The sequence below is a fragment of the Pongo pygmaeus genome, chromosome 7, assembly GCF_028885625.2.
Source record: "Pongo pygmaeus isolate AG05252 chromosome 7, NHGRI_mPonPyg2-v2.0_pri, whole genome shotgun sequence".
In the NCBI taxonomy this organism is placed as follows: domain Eukaryota; kingdom Metazoa; phylum Chordata; class Mammalia; order Primates; family Hominidae; genus Pongo; species Pongo pygmaeus.
Window position 1 is genome coordinate 129,797,205 of NC_072380.2, and position 20,840 is coordinate 129,818,044.

Sequence of the window (20,840 nt, forward strand, 5' to 3'; positions counted from 1 at the left end):
AACCTCTAAAATCAACAAAAACCCACAACCTCTGAACCCAAATAACCTGGTTTAAAAAAGGGGCAAAGGGCTTGAATAGACATTTCTCCAAAAAAATACATTCAAAGGGCCAATAAGTATATGAAAAGATGCTTAGTATCACTAATCATCAGAAAAATGCACATGAAAAGCCACAATGAAATATCACCTCACACCTGTTAGGATGGCCATCAAAAACAAACAAACACACACACAAGCAAAAAATAAGTGTCTCTGAGGTTGTGGAGAAATTGGAACCCTTACTCACAGTCACTAGGAATGTATAGTGTTGCAGCCACTATGGAAAATAATAATATGAAGTTTCCTCAATAAATAAGAAATAGAACTATGGGATCCAGCAATCATACTTCTAACTATTTATCCTAAATAATATAAATCAGTATCTCAAAGAGATATTTGCATTCCCGTGTTTATTGAAGCATTTTTCACAATAGCCAAGATGTGGAAGTAGCCTAAACATTCATTAATGGATGATTGGATAATGAAAACATGGTATATACATACAATGGAATATTATTCAGTCTTACAAAGGAAGGGGATTCTGCTGTCTTATTCCATTCAGACTAATATAACAAAACACCATAAACCAGGCTGCTGATACACAACAGAAATCTATTTCTCACAGTTCTAGAGGGTGGGAATCCAAGATCACGATAATGGCAGATTCAGTGTCTGGGGAGGGCCCACTTTCTAGTTCCCAGATGGTGCCTTCTTGCTGCGTCCTCACATGATTCTCTCTTGTGCCTCTTTTATAAGAACACCAATCTCATTCATGAGGACTCTGCCCTTATGAACTGAATCACCTCCCAAAGATGCCACCTCCTAATACTATCGCATTGGTGATTAGATTTAAACATGAATTGGAGGGGTATGCAAATATTCAGACTGTAGCACCTTCCTACGCTGCAACGTGGATGAACCTTGAAGGCATTCTAAGTGAAATAAGCCAGTCACAAAAGGACAAATACTGCATGATTCCATTTATACAAGGTGTCTAAAACAGTCAAACTCAGAAGCAAAAAGTAGAATGATAGTTGCCAGGGATTGTGGGGGAGGGGGAAATGGTGAGTTGCTGTTGAGTGGATATGAAGTTTCAGTTAAGCAACATGGAAAAGTTCTAAAGACCTAAACATTGTGCTGATAGTTAACAATACTATACACTCAGAAAACTTTGTTAAGATAGTAGGTCTCATGTTTTTCACAATAACAAACATATAAAATGTAGTTTGTCACTATCCTCTATGATATGTGGAATTTAACTGAAATGGAAATCAGGGTATTAGAGTGGTCCTTTTTATGTCATATTGCTTTATTGGGTGTTTATACTTAAGCTAATTACTAATTAGTAACTGAGGCTTAGAAGCAGTGATAAGACTGGCCTTTGTATGGCCTGTAGACTTATTCTAATTGCTTTATAGTAGGATTGTATGTGGGAAATTGAGATTAAGAGAACTGCTTACAGCTGCAACATTTGGGCCCTGACATCCTTTAATAATAGGTGACATGTCTTGAGAGCTTATGAAGTGTTAGGCACTATTGTAAGCACTATTCATTCATTATCTGACTTGATAATTACAACAATACAGTAAGTTGGATACTATTATAATTGTCCACCTTTTACACGTAAGGAAACTGATTAAATCACTTTCCCAAAGTTATCTAGCTCATGAATGGCAGAACTGGGATTCAAACCCAGGCCTTTCACCTACAAGGCTTGTAACTCTTAATCATCCAACCTTTCCCTCTCCTTGTCTGTTCTCTTCATTGCTTCCAAGAGCTGGGCTTACCATCTACAAGCACTCTTCATCTGAGTACTGACGTCTACTGTGGCCCCAGATGAATGCACAGTTGAGGTAGGCAATTTTAAACATTGTCTTACTCTCTTTTAGTGGAACCTGATTATAGGCCACATGCCACACTCAGGCTCTGGGTGTTTTAGTGAAGACCTCCCTTATTGAAGTCTAAGTCTCTTTTCTGGCAAGGATCACAGAGCTTTGTCATGTCTTTGGTGTCCTTGTTGAAGACCAGACTGCCTTTCTTCCACAGAGGACCACAGTCTCCTTTCCCCTCTGTGGACTCTGCTCCTCTGTTTAGAAATCCCTAAGTCAATTGCTTCCCAAATAATGATGGAGCTTGTGATGGTTTTTGAAATGTACTGGGCATTCCTTTATATTATTAGAATATACACTCCACTGGAGAGGAACCAGTTGGACTTATTCACTATTGCACCTTTATCACTAAGCCCATTGCTTGGCATGGACTAGGCACGTAATGAATATTTGTTGAATGAATTAATGGGAAGTTTCTCCATCTTCTGTCTCACCTTAGAGGGCAGACCTCAGGTCAGGCTTCATCTCCTTTACTTTCATCATTTGCTCCTTGCCACTGGGAAACTAACCACCCTCTTCTGGGTCTAAGTTTTAATAATGGCGACAGACAGGATGTGTCTACATTTAAACCTTCTCATTTATTCAGATGACACAGAGACTAAAGGTCTACTCCCTGACCAAATGCCTTCATGTTTTAAAAATGTAATCTAGCTGATTTTATGCAATGCATAAACAGACATCAGAATGAGACTAATGGATGACATTTACATAAACAGGCTATCAATATTAAAATAGCATGAAGGAATCTTTAAATGTAGCATTAATTAGAAACCTGAACTAATTTCATTATTAGGCATTGATACCCTGGGAAAATGATCATACTTCTTGAAATGTGGAAATAAAAGTTTATGAGATAGTGTTTGTGTGAAGAGTAATATAAAAGTTTCATAATGTAAAGCAATATTTGATTTTTAAAATTATGCTTTATAGCAATTACATATTTTACTTTGTCATTTTTAACAGCTTTTTTGAGGTATAATTCACCTACAATAAAGTTCACTTAAGTGTATAATTCAATGATTTTTAGTAAATTGACAGAGTTGTACAATATCACATTTTAATTTTATAACACAATATGTCATTCTTAATGTATTTCACATTAAGATCTGCTGTACAACATAGTTATAGTTGCTTATTTTAATTTCTCAATTCATTTATAAATGACTGAAAGGACATTGAAGATTTTGGAAACTATTGATGAGGAAATTGAACAAAGCTTGCATTGGATATTGGCTAGTGCAGTTGGTATGTTAACTTGCTGTGGGAAATCCTCTCATCTCTCACCCTTGGTGTGCACATTCTTATTATATCTTTGAGAAGCAAGTGCCTGATTAATTTCAACATGATAGGCTCTTGACAGGAGATGTCCCAGGAGAGGCAAAGCTGGGGAAGAGTGTGGATGGGAATTAGGACCAACTGATTCCCAGGAGCACATTTTCCAAAAGTAGTGCCTTTTCATGCATTGAGACTCATATAGATTATTGTGAAAGGATAGAACCTGTTTTATGAGCTCATTCCTGTGATTGTAAAAACTGGTCTAGGGAGATGAATCTTTAGTTATAGGGAGAGGGGAGTAAAGGATTGTGCCATGCTTTTACAGTAAGAATATTGTATTAGTCAGAAGAGGCTAGTTGATGCTGCACAAACAAATGAGCAATAGATCTCAGATGCTCACAGCTACAAAGATTTGCTTCCCCTCATGTTACAAGCCCAATGCAGGTCAGTAGAGAGGCTCTGCTGATTCATTGTTACAATTCCTGCACCTCGGCTCATGCAGGCTCAATTTCCACCCAGGCTTTCACGGTTGCCACAGCAGGCAAAATCAGTGCTGTGGGATCTCACATTGGCATTTAAATACCTCCACCAAAAAGTAATTCATATGACTTTCGCTCTCAACCCACTGGGAAGAATTAGCAACATGACCACATCCAATTTCCAATCTCAAAAGGGCAGAGAAGTCCTCCCTTGTATCCAGAAAAAAAAAAAAAAAATAGAAAATCAGTGAACAACAGTAAAGGAACAGAAAATCCAATACTGCATGTTCTCACTTATAAGTGGGAGCTAAACATTGAGCACATTATGTACATAAATATGAGAACCATAGACACTGTGGACTACTAGGTGGGGGAGGGTGTGGGCTGAAAAACTACCTATTGGGTACCGTGCTTACTACCTGGATGATGGGATCCATACCCAAAACCTCAACATCCCACAATATCCACATGCAACGTACCTGTACATGTACCCCTTGTATCTAAAATAAAAGTTGAAATAAAAAATCAGTAAAGATTGTTACATACATAGCATCTAATGAAATGAAGGAAAACATCAACAATAAAAAAAAATTGAGATACCAAAATTCTAACATCAAGTTTCTTTTTAGTGAAAGAACTCTTTTCATTTGGGAAAATAATTTGATATGCATCTTGGGGTGAGGGTTAAGAACTAACAAACTGAGCAACTGATCTCCAGGTAGTTTAATAAGAATATATACAGGATTTTTATCAGAATAAGAAGTTTTGGTGTTGCCTTGATTGCATTTGAGATTCTTGAATCTAGTCTCCAAATATGGATATGTAGTTTTGTCTTACGGGTTTTGGTAATTTTCATTTACTCCATTCTTTTACAGTTTTTATCATTCTTTCTCCATTTTACATGAGCCCTGATTTGTGTGACTCTAATGTGGTCAGCAGAGGAACCAGTAGTTTATGCCACTGATTTCCATTCCTACTTCTTGAGCCTCAGACAGCACTAACATGTTAGGAATGTCTTTTTAGCTCAAGAGAAAAATTCACCAAATATTTTTGTGAATGGAGATGTGTATGGGAAATTTGTGCTATTAGCAGGAGTGGCACTATGAAGGACCTCCACCAGCAGCATCTCTTGAGGTCAGAAAATCAGTGTGGCTAGGATGCTTGGAAATGAAAAGCTTCCTCCTCCAGATTTCGCCAGGTGGTTGTGCCCTTTACTAATTTCAGCTGCAGTTACAAGAATGATAAAATGGAGAAATAAATATTTGTGCAATGACTGAGAAAAGGCAATTAGTTTTGCACCAATGAGAAATAATGTAGAACTCCTCATGTCTCATAATAAATTGGCTCTCTCCACATATATTTAAGAATGCATATATACAGTACAAATGTACTTAAATTTAAATAGCACTAGAATAAAACATATTCTGCAAGTTTTAGTAAAAAAGAGGCAATATAATTTCTGTATTTTAGGAAGAAAAAAATAGGATCTGTAATAATAGGATCTGGGTGTATAATAATTGATCTAGTGAATGTCAGTGTTTTTTGTTTTCTCCCAGAATGCATCAGCTTCAATGATCGTCTCCTCTCACTAGCTGTGTTTTTCCCCCCTCGAGGAAGCACAGAAGAAACTAAAACCTGCCAGTTAGCAATGCAATTTCAAGCTTAATATTCTTTTTTATGGCAAAAATATTATTATATTATTATTCAAAAATAATATTCTTTTTTTATGGCAAAAATATTATTTTTTATGGCAAAAAAAGTCCAATCGAGTATAGCTTTTTCTCCATGTTACTTGACTTGACAGCTAGATCTCAAAGTACTTTGTGATTTTCTTTTTTATTTGATGAGGCAGAATTGCCTACATGATAACAGGCTGGTTTTATGTATGAAGTATTAATATGAATAGTCTTCACTTATTAAGCAATTACTATGAGCTTTATATATGAAATTTATTTTATCTAAATTATTGCATTTAATTTTTATAAATATCTTAGAGAAATTAGGATTAGAGAAAAGTAATTTGTCCCCATTTTATATGTAAGAAAACAGGTTCAGAAGATTTTGATTACCTGGTTGGTGAATGGTACCCAAGTCTTCTGACTTCAAAGGCTTTACTCTGAATCACTCACTATGTAATGGCTTTCTCATCAGTACATTCCATCCATCATCCACTGACCCATCCATCCATCCATCCATCCATCCATCCATCCATCCATCCATCCATTTATTGATTTATAAAAAATATATTCTTCACCCATGATATGCCAGATACCATTTATGAAGAACTGGGGAAACAACAGTGTGGAAAGAGCTGAAGCCCCTAGCCACTAACAGCTTATATTCTCATAGGAGTAGATGAGATGAGAAACAAACAAACAAAATTAAAGATGGAAGAGAGATAGCAATAAGAGTGCTGAAAGGAATGAAGAGTACAGTGTGGAAAGGAAAAACTTGAAATAGCTAAGCGCATTGTGCTTCTCACAGGGGGGTCTGAGAGGGGCTGTCTGAGGAGGTGATATCTGGCAGGATGAGAATGCAGCATCTGTGTGCACAGCCAGCGGGAGAGCACATGTTCCAGGCAAAGGTGACAGTACTGGGGCATCTAATAGTGCCATTTCCAGGTAACTGAAGCTTACTCTTGAGTGCCAATTTTAAAAGCAAAGTAGCCAGTTCAGTGGAAACTGTCTACAATTCATTACACGCCATACTGCTTTCTAGAAGAGAGGCCACTGGACCTGTCCTTGGGTTTTTATTTATGACATTAACCACAGGCATATAAATGTATTCATTTTAGCTAAGCATCTCTAAAGCCTAATTGGTATGCATTCCAAATTATTTTTGAAACCTAGGAAAAAGAAGTCTCATGTGGAAGTTCTTAGGGAAAAATGATGGGCAGCTCACACTTATAATTAGTCTTTTCACATTACTTAATGTTTTAAATTACTTTTTCTTTGGTAATCTTCCCATTTCCTCTCATCTACTGAATAATAAGCTGCTGAGTGTTTGTAAACACTACACTGAAGAGCAATAACTAAAACTCTTCATGAAAGAGATCCGCGGTGTAGAGCAACAAAGATAATATTGCCCTTAGGTTGTTGGAAGAGACATTATTTCTTGTGCTCTGTCATTGTCTCTCACAATTAGACTAAGCAGGAAAAGATTCACCTTCTTCTGACATTTTCCTGAAAGATAGGAAAATATTTGAATTTATGTGACAAAGTAAATGTTTCATTTTAAGTTGTCTAACTGTTCAGCACAATGTTATAAGTTTGTATCTGTAATTCCAGGCTCTAGAGAGTATTAAAGCCATGAGAAATTATCAGATGATGTGTAGTGTGTGATGTTGTTTTTGATTGATTGACAGAGTCAGATCTAATAATCCCAAGGGCTAAGATAGGTGTTTCTAATTTTTAGTGTTGATACTGAAGGTAACTGGCCTGGAGGTATTCACTTTTTTCCTTCCTCCGTCTTTATTCTGGTTTTATGAATGAATTTATGTACTTTAAGGATAGAATGTTGGCAATGCTGTGTGACATGTTGCTAGCTTGCAATGAGTTGTATATCACCCAGTACCAAATGTATTTCTTTTCAGAGGCAATTCTCTCTTATATTATAAATTCTCAGAGAGCAGAAGTTACGCCTGTCTAAATTGCTTGAGTATAGCATCAGCTTAGAGCTTAGCCATTAGAAGTAGGAATTTTGTTAAGGCATAGATAGAAGAGGACATGGCGATTGTTGGGTTGAGCAATTACCTGAGTTATCTCCTAGGGCTCCTTGCTTTCTTCTTTCAGTTTTCTCCCAGTGAAAAACCACTTCTGTGAACTGTAGCCTGTTCAATCTGCTAGTAAACAAGAGGTGAGTGAGAAGTGGGCGTGCACTTGCTGACTTATGGGGAGTTATGGCACAGAGGCCACAAACATCACACCTTCCCAGTCCAGGAGGCAGAGGACTAGGAGTTTCCTAGCAGCCGCCACAGGAAAGGAAATAGTCTCATTACTGATGCTTCATTACTGATGCTACCTTATAGTCACCAGACTGCTGTCTGGCAAATTTGGTATAAAAAGGTGTGTGTATGTGTGTGTGTGTGTGTGCATGCTCATAAATACACAAAGAATTTGATAAAGACATTCAGAATATTGTTTTAAAAAATAGTATGCTCCCTGCGTTATTGCCTAGGGTAAGAAGAAGACTTGCTGCCCACTGTCTACACTCTTGAAATTTAAAACACCTTGCTGAGCACATGTGTTACTTTTTAAATTAGAAAAATGTTAAAAGTTTCATTTAGCTGGCAGTTAATGGGTAGTACTTTTTATTTATTTTAGCAAGAAATGACTTCTCAATCCTTAGCATAAATAGTGTACACAACGAAATACTTGGGAAGTGTTTCCTTTAGTCTGAAGGAGAAAGGGGATTATTTTTACTGACAAGAGCCTTCTGAGGTTTCACAGTGGTGTCATTCACTTTTTTTCTGGTTAGGAAATTGGGGCAGAAAGAAGCAAACATATTCAGTGACACACTGAAAATCAGTAAGAGGGAAAGAATTCGAACTCATAGCCCACAAATATACCAACTGAATGCATTCAGCTTGAAAACATGTTCGTTTCAGCAGTGACATGAGTTAAAATCGGTGCTTGGGCTGGATTCAGGTGTCAAGTGTGCTAGTCTTGAGAAGAACTATCCTCAGAGCAGAATTTAATACACTGTTGGGTAGCAATTAGATAATCACATCTACCCAGCAAGGAGTTTCAATTAGTAGCTAATGACTATGTTGAATAAAAGTAGAATGCTCCAGGACTTTTCATCTGGCCAGTTAGCACTGCAATGGATGTGTTTGAGCAGACAATGAATCCGTTGTGCTCAAACTTTAGGACTAGTCCGTGTACCTCACTTTAGTTGGGAGCCTTGTGTTTATTAAAAAGTTAGGAGAAATGACCGTATGGTATAAAGTGGATTAAAAATAAATGTTCTTCATTTGTTGTCAGCAATATCCATATAATGATGATTCTAAGAAGTGATGGAAAATTAGTATCCACTGGGACATCATTTTAATCATAGAATTGATTTCTACTTTTGTTTCCTTCCATAGGAAAAGTTCAAGGGATGTCTGAGTTTATTATTCACCAGGTTTCTTGGGAAACTAACTTGTGACTAGGAAATGCAAATTATTCCAAATTCCATTCTAACAGCTCTTATTAAAAATTTCATATTGCTTTGTCATATTGATTTTTGTTATATATATATATAATACCTAAAATAGGAAAACATTGTAATTGTGTCCTGATATTATTTTTTAACAGTTTAATATGAAAGTTTAAAATGAAATTTTTATTTTGTGAATGATAACGTATTATATTTCTGGTGGAGACTCAGAGAATAATCTTTGTTTTAGATTCTGAATGGTAAAGGGGAATATTATATAAGGCTTTTAAAATCTGTTGCTAAATACAATGTTTTCAATAATGTTTTGTGTTTGTTTGTTATAATTAAATAAACATTTTTGTTCTCTTTTGGAGTTAGCTGACTGCAAAGGAAATGGAAACTCCTGTCATCTGCTCACTGATCAATATCTGGGTGACTTGGTCAAGAGTTTAGGGTTGCAAAAGGTGATAAGGTGCCTCACTTGTCTTCACTGGATGCAGATTAAAATAACTCATCTCCTGATGGTAGTGGTGAGATTTGCTACAATTGGATTAGCAGCATTTTAAACTGTAGACTTACTGGAAGCAAATTCACTAATACCAAAAGAAGAGATGAATTAGTTGTAACGCCTTGTGGTTGTGCTTCCAAGCAGGAAAGACAGCTGCCGTCCCTTGATGCATTTTGGATTCAATGTGAAAAGCAACGGTTCAGTCTTTCATGGGAAAGCTCTGAGGCAGCTTTGTCTTGTCTCCTGAACTATCTCCTGAGAGAAAGTATTGTCAGCCAGGAGTCAAATAAATCCAGGCCTGGAGATTCATAGGAGACGATGAGCTTTGCCTTTGCTCTGTTGGTATTCATCTGGGAATACTCTGTGAAAATCCATTTCCCAAAGATGAATTATGATCCCCTAAAACCTTTCACTGAAGGAAAATAAACAGTGCCCATGAAAATTAAATGGTGGCATTCCAGATAATAAGAGGGCTCTATTATTATTATTATTATTATTATTATTATTAAATTTGAGCATTTAATGTTTTAGTTTTCAGTGATGCTCTGTGCATTTATAGACCAAGGAGTTGGAATATTAGAAAGTATATTTTTGTCTACTTTTCTATTCTAATGCTTTAAAGTAATGGATAGGTTCTTTGTAATCCTCTCTTGCCTTTTTATATAAATAAAAAGACATAGTTGTGAGATTATGAAGCCAAAAGACCATTGTTTTGGAGTTTGTAAGACATAATCAACCATATCTCACCTAAAGGGTGCTTTTGAGGGTTAATTAGTTCAAATTTGCAGAGTGCTTGGAAAAAGAAGTGTGGTATATGGAGAAGAATTGAAGAAATACACACTTCATAAACACTTCAAGCAGCTAGCCCCAATATTTCTCCCCCCAAAAATAATGCTAGTTCATTTTTCTATCATTTATTTGCATCTACGAGACTTAATAAAATATTTCTTTTATTCTTTTAGTATGAATATTTTATCAAGTCTTTCTATTCTTAACAAATACAAACTGCATTTTCACCAGAATATTTCTACAGCTCAATCTCTTTAAAAATAGTAGTAGTAAAAAAATTATATGGTCCTATTTATCAAGAAAGAAACATCATATGGCTTTCGGTCCATTTTCAAGCAATGTATAAAATATTGGAAATGGTTTGTGTTTTATACGTTTACTTTAGATTAAAATAAATTTTTCATACAAATTTAAATTTAAATTTAAATTTAAAATACAATCCAATTAAATTTCTAATGTCTTTGTTTTCACATTTCTAGATGAAACGTCTGAAATACTCACACTGTAGTAATAACCATAAAGTTACCTTGCTAAGAAAATACTACAATCTTTATAGTTATGTGAGAATGCATGAGTCCAGAATCTTTAGTGGGTGATTACACTGGTTGAGTATGAATTGCCTCCCCTGTTGTGGAAGACAGCTCCATAGTGAAGATCATTCTGAATGGCACTCTACTGGTGAGCGGGTAGAATGAGGCAGACATCAATCTAATTTGAGAAAGTAGAGTCCAGAGGGTTTGAGAGATCTACCCAAAGTCATAGAGCCGATAGCTGAAGTCCCCAGATCTTCCTTTTCAATAACCTTTATTTCCTTGATGGATGCTTCATTCACAGGTAATTCTTAGCCTTCTGCTAAGGCTGGAGCCAATTTCTCAGCAATAGCTAAACATTTCACTTAGCCATGGCCCAGTGTATAGAAACTCACAGTTATATAAAACTGGTTATATGTCAGAGACTATGCTAAGAACTTTTATACGTATTATCTCTTTTCCTCTTCACAACAACTCTGTAAGATGGATTCAATTAATACTCCCATTTTACAGGTGAGAAACTGAAAAACACAGTGGTCAGGCAACTTGTTCAAGGTCACGTATCTAAGAAAGTGGTCAAACCAGAAACTAAAATTGTCTGCCTAACTTGAAAACTCATATATTAAACCGCTTCACCACACTACCTCTCCACACCAACAGGAAAAAGCAAAACATGATGAAAGTCCACATTTATTATTTAAAAACAGGCACATTTCTATGTCTGATTTAAAAAGATGGTTGCATGCACACATTGGCAACATGAAGTATTTCTGAAATACGAGTTTAAATATGGGGAACACAAATTGTAAGTACTTGGTACTTTAGTATCTAGGGATAATGATGGTAGCTTTTTATAAATCCATACATCCTTTCTACAAGTGAAATATCCAACAATGTTTGTTTAAGATACTTGTGAAATTATTTTTGCACAAGTATTAGCTACTGTTTGTAACACCCTATTAAGAAATTGTTGCTGACAACAGCTAGGACTGAAGAGCCAAACCAGTTCTTCAGTGATGTTGGTGATGTTCTTGTGCCTGACAGAATACTTATTTCCACAGGTAGCTGTTATAGATTGTGTGTTTCCCATTCAGTTACTCCAAGCTTGTGAAGGAGAGTGGGCGGAGAGGACAACCTGTAATTCGGGATGGTTTGGAAGCCGGTTGCCTAGGAAACTGAAATGAACAGCGTAATGCCCACTAAAACCAATGTCAACAGGGGATGGGATTTTCCTTTTTGATCCAAGTTGCTTTCAAAATATATATTCTATGCTGCTTGTGGAGCCCAGTTAGGCCATTGGCCCTTGGTGGGCAGTTCATGCCAAAGTAGACCAAAGGTTAGTCAGGGAGGATGAGAGATTTTTCATAAATGTTGTGCTGACAAAATATTTGAGAGAGAGAATGACGGTGCAGTTAAAATGAACTTGTAAGAGGATAAGGTGATCAGCAGATGCATATTTTACATAATATAATATGCAATTCTTGATCATAACTTATCTGCATCTAAACTTATGGCAGCAAAACTTACTTTTTAAGCATAATTTTATTTGCTGTAATCTACTGTTTCCTGTTCTTATGCTACTCACACTGGAAGCTTTGCTTTATGGTAATCATCTTCAAGAGTGACTTTTGGGATTCATAAATCTTTGATGAAAATCTTAATTAATTTCCCAATACTTTATAAATACGTACATTTTTATTAGTAAATGTAACATACATATCCACACATACATTTTAGGTATCTATATATGTGAGCATATATATTTAATTTGAACCATATAAAATTGCTGATATTAGACCACATAGGACTTATATAGTTTATCTTATAGACAAATAGAAGAGATCATAGGATACATTTTTGACAGGGGGTAGCAGTATTTTTTGTTATTTTGTTTGGGTCTCTCGTCTCTTTTCCCATCTTCACTTTTCCCTGGCCTACATCAACCCCATCCTACTCTCACTTTATTCTTGCCCCATAGGCAATCCACATTAACTACCTGGCATATATCCTTCACACTCATTATAAATTATATGTCAATTATGTATGTATGTATGTCAGTTATAAATAGACATACATAGATCTATACATCCGTATTTGTACTACAGGCAAAGTTTGCACTGAGGAATCTCAAACTTCCAGATTGTTTATTTCCTGTTGATATCTATAGCCAAATATTCTCCTTCCTGATTTGAAAATATTGCTTATCTCTTCTTTTTTGTGCTTAATGAATTTCAGACTGATTTAAAGTAGTTTCCTCATTTTTTGACATTCATTCACTTGAATTCTATTTCTCTCGTCTGTGCTAGAAACTATTCACAAATGATTCAAGCTGTGATGTATGGCAGTGTGTCACACAGGTGGATTAGTAATTCTTTTCTGGTTTTCTACTTTCGCCTCCACAGAATAACCGATTACTTTGTAAGGTTAAGAGTAAGAATATACGAGAAAAAATACATTGGTTTTTATTCTGCTAACAGTAGACCCAGGATTTCAATGCCTTCACTTGCAAGGAAAGGGCTCCCCCAGAGCCTCTTAAAGGCTCCCAACTGTATGAGCAAAGTTAAGGATCAGTAAGAGTAGGGTCATATGAGAAGACCTTAGAATTTATGTTATAGATGAGAGTGTTTGAAATCTTAAGATAATAAGAGGTACAGCTATACCACAGATGCGATAGGAGACCTAATATTCTTATTCTGAACCAAAGGTGACTTCTCCTGTCACTGCCTATGACAATTGGCATTGAACCCCATCCTCCTTTTAGAGCACAATATTCATTTTATTAGGCCATTGTGAGAGATCTCAGCTCAGCATAATGGGCAACTTCCCGTGACTCTGGGCCACTGGGTTATTCTGGGACTTAACTACTCTGAGTTTTCTCACTAGAAAGTTAGTGTTCACACAAGGAAAAGGCAACAAGAACCTAGTGGTCTGGGGTTTACTCCTATCCTCCAGTCTGCACAACCCCCTCTTTCTGCACCCTTGTGTACATCTTTATAGGTATTGAAACCTTTTGCCCACACACAAATGCCTACTGTTTGTCCAGGCTCTTGCCATAAGGCTATAGTTCTTTCTTTTATTTGGGAAGGAAAGTACTTTGTAATGAAGTAAAATGCCGATTCCTAGGAGTTGAGTCTGAGGTCTCCCAGGAGCAACTCAGAGGCTTCATTCCTCAGAGCTGGAACTGGCATCCTTGTTAGGGTTTCCCTGGGTGAATCCTTGATCCTTAGTAGAGGGTACCTTGACCAGGGAGAACAAAGCTCACTCTGGTTCTTGTATTTTGGAGGGCTGTTATTTACGGAGAAGCAGAGTTTGTCCTTCTCTTGCCAGTCAAAAGGATTTCAAAGCTGCTGTACCAAGAACTGTTTTCAGATTACTGGTTTCAGAAACTATTGACCCTTGTCCTCCCTTTCAATAGTGAAATCCTGAAATGGTCCTAGGAGAGACAAGTAAATTCTGACAGCTGCTTAGAGGTCATCTTAGAACTAAATTCCAAAGAAATAATTTTAGGCTGATAAAGAGTCCAGAAAAAGGAGGAGGGAGAGAAAAAGAAAGAATTAGATTAGTGTACAGAATGGTAGCTATTTGCAGCTCACCCACGTGTGCTCTGAAGGTCAAAACCCTACATCAGCAATTTGTAGCAAGCTCTTGAGCTCCTCTACCTCTTAGAAAGCACAGTTGAATCAGATATCATGTGAAAGACATACACACTTCATATAATGCTACCTGCAAGTCTCCCTAGAAAAGCAGTTTTTGTAGGTGAAAACAATGAAGCCAGGTAATATTCCAAGGAGGCTGTAATTTTAGCAGACCTACCAACAACACTGATGTAGGAAGCTCATTATTTTAATTTCTGGAGTCTTTTAATTTTTTCTTTAGAAAGTGTATAAATAATTGCAGTGCTGCTTTGCTTCCAAAACCGGGCAGTGAGTTCAACAACAACGACAACAACAGCTGCAGCTCATTCTGGCCGTCATGGAGTTTCTTGAAAGAACGTATCTTGTGAATGATAAAGCTGCCAAGATGTATGCTTTCACACTAGAAAGGTAATAGATGTCTGTGTCTGCTTCACAATTTTCTCTCTTGAATATCATCCAATTAATTCTTATACCTTGTTGCTTCTGAATTGTAAGCCTTTACTCTGCAACTTGGGGGCACTCTGGAACATTTTATAAGTTGTTGACTGACATGTATTTTATATTCTGAAAAATGCAATACTTTATATAGTTGATTTGATTCCTTAAATATCCTAAGTGCATAAGGAACACATTTTATTGGTGTGTTTTTCATCTGTAGTGTTTATTCCAGAAAATAGACCTATATAATCTGTTTACTTTACCTTTTCTCAATTATTCTCAATTTTAAGATAGATAGTAAATTTTATTATATTATATTTAGAAAAAGTTAAGACTTCAACTATATGGCAAAATTGTGGTCGTATTGATCTTAAAATGAGCTTTTGTTTTCATGCTCATAAAGTATCATTATTAATATACATACCTATAATAAATATAGCTGATTTTAATGTTCTACAAAGTATTCGATTTCTTTTTAATGTCTCCCACAGTGTCACATGCAATACATTCATTCATTTTTCACTTGGTTAACATTTATTGATTGAACACACCTGTGCTAAGTGCAGAACTTACAATGAGAAAGAAAAAAATGTCTAGTTTCAGATCTTTGTCCTCTTGAAACTTAGTCTAATGTGAAATACATATTAGAACTAGGCAATTACAAAACAGTGTATTCGTGTCATATTGAGGGTGTTCAATAAGAATAACCGGACTTTGGAATCAGAGGAAGCTTTCTCAGAAGTAATAGGCTAAGAGCTAAAAATAAAAAGGAATTAAAGTAGGGTTAGGGATAACCTACATAGAAAATAGTTTTAAGGAAAGTTTTCCAGACTTAGATAATTGCACAGTAAATATACTTTCACATACATAAGAATGTGAGCTTGGTTTGTTTGAGGAGTTGAATCTGAGTGGGGTTCAAAAAAGGAACACATTCAGTGAATATAAATGAGCAAATGAAAATCTGAAAAGAATTCATGTTAGAAGAAGAATTTAAGAGAATACTTGCCCATTAATAATACGTGTAATGTTCTTGTTTGTTTCACAAAGCCAAACTAATATTCTAAGGAGTAGTGATACTATGTTTGGGAGCATCAAATATTTTAGTAACAGCAAAGAGACTTTATAAAAAGGATATTTATAACTTGGCTTAAAACAAAGAATCTAGCAATCTCACATTAGAATTATTTTTCTTAGAAAATAATATTAGATATGATGTATTGAGGTTATTAACATAAAAAACAAAGCCTTGTGGTAAGTCAGGCAGAAGTTTTGGACAAAAAAATTGTTAACCCTACGGATACTATCAATAGAGCATCTCCACATTACTGAAATAACAATATTTCCCTTCTCATTAACATAGACTATTAGCATTTTGTTGCACAAATAAGCCAACCACTTATAGTTACAAAGTCTCATTCGCCCCATAAATAGGTATGGTTTTCAGGACACAGTGTTTATAAGAATTGTCAAACTCATTTGTATTTTCTTGTCAAGGGAAATAAATTAAATCTGGAAGAGATTATTTATCTTGATCCCTCATTTTACCATGTAGGAAACTGAATGCCAGATAGAACAAATGCCTTTCTTGAGGTCAGAATAAATGTGTTTCTTGAGGGCAGATGGCTAATTACAACAGAACTGGGCTGTGGACCCAGGCCCCCTGCTTGTTAATTTAGTGTTCCCCTTCTCCCTCTACATCTCCTGTACCCATATATCCACCATGTGGGCTCCTGAATCCTTAATCTAGCTCCTCCTTAGGTCACATGTCCCTGAATTCCCTCACTTACTCACTTCTTCCCTCACCTCTCCCAATCTATCTCATTTATTTTGTTCTGTCTCTATTAGTTGTAGATAACTTTGTCCCGTAATATTCCTCCTCTTTTCTCCTTCTACCTCTTTTTCTTTCTACTTATTATCAGCTTTCTATTTAAATTGTTACTGGCTGTTAAGAAACTTAATCTGAAGAAAACTTTATTATCTAATTCCACAAATGGAGTGTTCCATTTATCTGTGGCTGTGCAACAAACTACCCCAAGATGTAGTGGCTTAAACAACAACTATTTTATTACGATTCTCTGGGTCAGGATTTGGGCAGCATTCCATGTGATATTAGTTGGAATGGAAGGCTGCATTCTGCTGGTATCTGGGCTAGGCTAAAAGGTTTAAGATGGCTTCACTCACATGACTTAGATCTTTGTGTTGGCTTTTACCTGGGGCAGGGGTCTTAATTCTTCTTCCCATGGCTTCTCTCCCTGCATGGTGTCTCACTTTATCTGGTTAGCCTGGAATTCCTTATGTGACAGTCCAGAGTAGCAAGAGAGCAATAGTGGAAGCTGACCATTCTCAGATAGCTTAAGCCCAGAACTGGCACAATATCATTTTTATCACAATTTATGGGTTAAAGCAAGTCCCAAGTCTCAGATTCCATGGGTGAGGCAATAGATTCTATCTCTTGATTGCATGTGCATATTGGATGACAGGAATTGCTGGAGGTAATCTTTACAGGCATTCTACCACAGGAAGTAGTAATATTGGACCCAGTAGGTGCCATGAACCATATTTTTTACCCTCTTCATTCTCTCCAAATCTGTTTCATTGATGGGATTTTCTGGGCTTTGGGTTCATTGTAGCAAAAAAAAAAAGAAAAAAGAAAAAAAAAAAAGTAGTGTAAAGTTGAACTACAACACGAAAAACAATCAATGTTTTTCTTGGTGCTAGGTGGAAGGGATCAAGTTTCTCTTTTCCCCAAGCCATATGTTGAAGAAGTACAGAGGAAGTAAGGGCAGGGACAGATGGTAGAGGTAAACTGCTAGAACCTTTTCAACAACTATTTAACTGCTAAAAATTATAAAAAAGAAATGAAAATCTCTGGAAGTTGTCTTAAGGGCATGCAGAAAATTAAGGATTATTTATTCAAGAAATTCTAAATCTCAGTAAGAAGTGAGCATCCATGGCATTTGAGCCAGGTTCTGCTCCATTAACCTTTGCTTTTCCCCAAGCTCAGTATGATAAGAGCTCAACTCTGAGTGGATGTAGCCAAAAGACAGGGCTCCTTCTCCTCCCAGCTTCCAGTTAAAGATCATAGTTCACCCCTAGAGCAAAAGGCTGTTGGAATCTCTTATTGTCCCAGCTTCAGGTTGCAGAAATTATATTCATTGTAGACAGGACCAAGAGGACTATGATTTCCTTCCTCTGCCCAGCCTCCTCTCATAGAGTGTAATCTCTAGCCCAGGAGCAGCAAGGTCCTGAATATCCCTGCCCTGGATCACTCATAGTGTACAGGATGTATTCCAGGAGGCACAAGCAAAAAAGACTAGGGACTACGATCCGTATTCAGTGCTCCACTTGTGGAGCAAGAGTATTGTTCCAGGAGAAGTAGGTCACTGTCTCTTCTGCCAGTTCTGGTGCAGTGGTGTAAAGGTACTACTCGTAGGAGAGGCAGGCCATAAGAATAGAGGGCTATGTGTCTTTCCCTTAGAAGACTGACGATACACATGCTGGAATTTTATTTGCAAGACAGCATAGGGCATTTCAAGCATAGGGACACTGTTGAAAACAATGAAGATTCTTCTGGTGGGCAATTAAGAGTAGGCTTGTTGCTTCATGATAGCAACAAGCTAGTGGCAGACCAGCTAGAAGTTAAACAGAGACAGGCAGAAAAAGAGGTATAAAATGCCCTCCTGGATTTGGCACTAGCCACAAAATTTGGCTTCAAATATTACCCCTATAAAGAAGCCTGTTATAGATTGAATGTTTATGTCCCCCACAATTATATGTTGAAGCACAAATGCCAGTGTGGCTGTATTTGGAGATGGGGCCTCTAAGGAAGTAATTAAGGTTAATTGGGGTGATAAGAGTGGGGTCCTGATCTGATAGAATTAATGTTCTTATAAGAAGAGACTCCAGATAGCTCACTCTCTCTCTTTTTGGGTGCATACACTAAGGAAAGACCATGCGAGGAAGTAACGAAAAGGCAGGCATCTATTAGCCAGAAAGAGAACCCTCACCAGTGAATTTGCTAGCACCTTGATTATGGACTTCCATCCTCTGGAGCTGTGAGAAAATACATTTTTGTTGTTTAAGCCACACAGTCTGTGGTATGTTGTTATAGTAGCTGAAGCAGACAAATTTAATTGGATCAGATTGTTGGTCAATTCATACCTCAGGGTATTATTGAAAACCGTAGAGCAACAATTCAGCAAACAATTAAGAAGGCCAAAATCTGGGTGTGATACCAACACAGGCAGAACAATCACTTGATAGTGAGATGGTGGAAAGAAACAGTCAAAGTGAACACTACTAAAATGATTATTATCCTTTGGAAATGGGAGAGGATAAGAATGACTGTGCATCTACCCAATGATGCACCTTCTGAGGAATGGCAACAGAGGCTGCACATGCAGGGAAAGTCAGGCAACATCTGGTAAAAAAAAAAAAAAAAAAAAAAAAAAAGCAGTTAGTAGAAATAGTCCAGGTGTTGTATTTAGAATTTGAATATTTCAAAACAGCTTTTATAACTAGGTTAAAAGAATTAAAGAAAATCAAAGAACAAAGAATTAAAGATAGATATGATTTAAAATGTCTCATAAAATTGAGAATATCAATGAAAAGTTAGAAATTATTTTTTAAAAAAGAACCAGATGAAAATTCTGAAGTTGAAAACTACAATAAGTGAAATTAAAAATTCACTAGAGGGGTTCAACAGTAGAGCTGTACTCATAGAAGCTGGCAGAAGAAAGAATCACTGAACTTGAAAATAGATTGGAAGATATTATGCAACATGAAAAATAGAGAGAAAATAGAATGAAGTAAAAAAATCAACAGAGCCTCAGAGAAATCTAGTACATTGTTAAATGCATTAACATATTCATAATAAGAGGGCCAGAAGGAGACAGAAAAAGGAGCAGAAAAACAGTCAAAGAAATAGTGGCCCCAAACTTCTGAAGTTTGTTGAATATTGATCTACACATTCATGATGGTCAACAAACTCTAAGAAGAATCAAGCAAGTAGATTTACATGCTTGCACATTATAGTAAAACTATTAAAAGCAAAACACAAATAAAAAACCTTGAAAGCAGCAAGATACAAAAGAAAAGATTCATTATGTATGAGAGCATCCTGATCAGATTAACAGCCGACTTCTACCAGAAGCAAAGGAGGATGGCAGTGAGATGACATTTAAAGTGGTAAAAGAAAAAGAAATTCCTATCAACCAATAATCTTATATCCACCTAAACTATATTCCTAAAATAAAGGTGAAATAAAGACAAACAAAATCTAAGATAATTTGTTGCTGGATTCACTTTACAAAAATCAGTAAAGAAAGCAATAGTAAAAGAAGAAATATTAAAGAAAAAAATGACACCAGATATTAAGTTGAATCATTCCTAAAAAATAATAGCACCAATAAAGGTAATAATGTGGGTAATTATGAAAAACAAATTATTTGTTCTCCTTTTTCCTCTTAACTGATTTAATAGTAAGCTGCATGAAATAAAATGTATATAATCTCAGATGAAATGGATAAATTCATGGAAACACACCAACTACCACATGAACTTAAGAAGAAATAGAAAATCTGATAAGTAAAGATATTGAATTATTAATAAATTTCATAAAACCTCACACAAAGAAAGCTCAAGTCCAGATGTCTTCACTGGTGATTTCTACCAAAATTTAAAATAGAATTAATATTAACTCATCACAAATTCTTCCCCAAAATAGAAGAGGCATAAATACACTTCCCAACTCATTTTATGAGGTCAGTATTCTGCTGATAGCAAAAAAGGAGGAAATATCACAGGAAAATAAAACTACAGAACAATATCCCTTATGAATACAGATGCAGTAATCCTTGAAAAAGACTAATGAACTGAATCCAACAACATATAAAAGTAATTATGAACAATGATAAAATGGGATTTATCCCAGTAATGCAAGCTTAATTTAACATCTGAAATACAAAGTGATACAACATATTAATAGGATACAGAACAAAGCTCACATGATTATCTCACTAGATGCAGAAAACGAATGGACAAAATTCAACATCCTTTAATTATATAAACACCTGTGAAACTAGAAATAGAATGAAACTTCTTTAAAAGCATCCATGAAA

At 36.1% G+C, this 20,840-nt stretch overlaps 1 protein-coding gene across 2 annotated transcripts in view; it reads left to right on the forward strand.

Moving 5' to 3' along the window:
• SLC30A8 (solute carrier family 30 member 8) overlaps positions 1-20,840 on the forward strand; it is a 228,884-nt gene that overhangs the window by 175,652 nt on the left and 32,392 nt on the right. The window contains exon 3 of one of the 2 annotated variants that reach the window (XM_054499601.2): positions 14,525-14,691. In XM_054499601.2, coding sequence (XP_054355576.1) covers positions 14,621-14,691 — 71 coding nt within the window. In that variant the 5' untranslated portion in view covers positions 14,525-14,620. Of the gene's footprint in view, positions 1-14,287; positions 14,692-20,840 lie in introns of those variants that run through there. The other variant, XM_054499602.2, reaches the window with a different exon arrangement.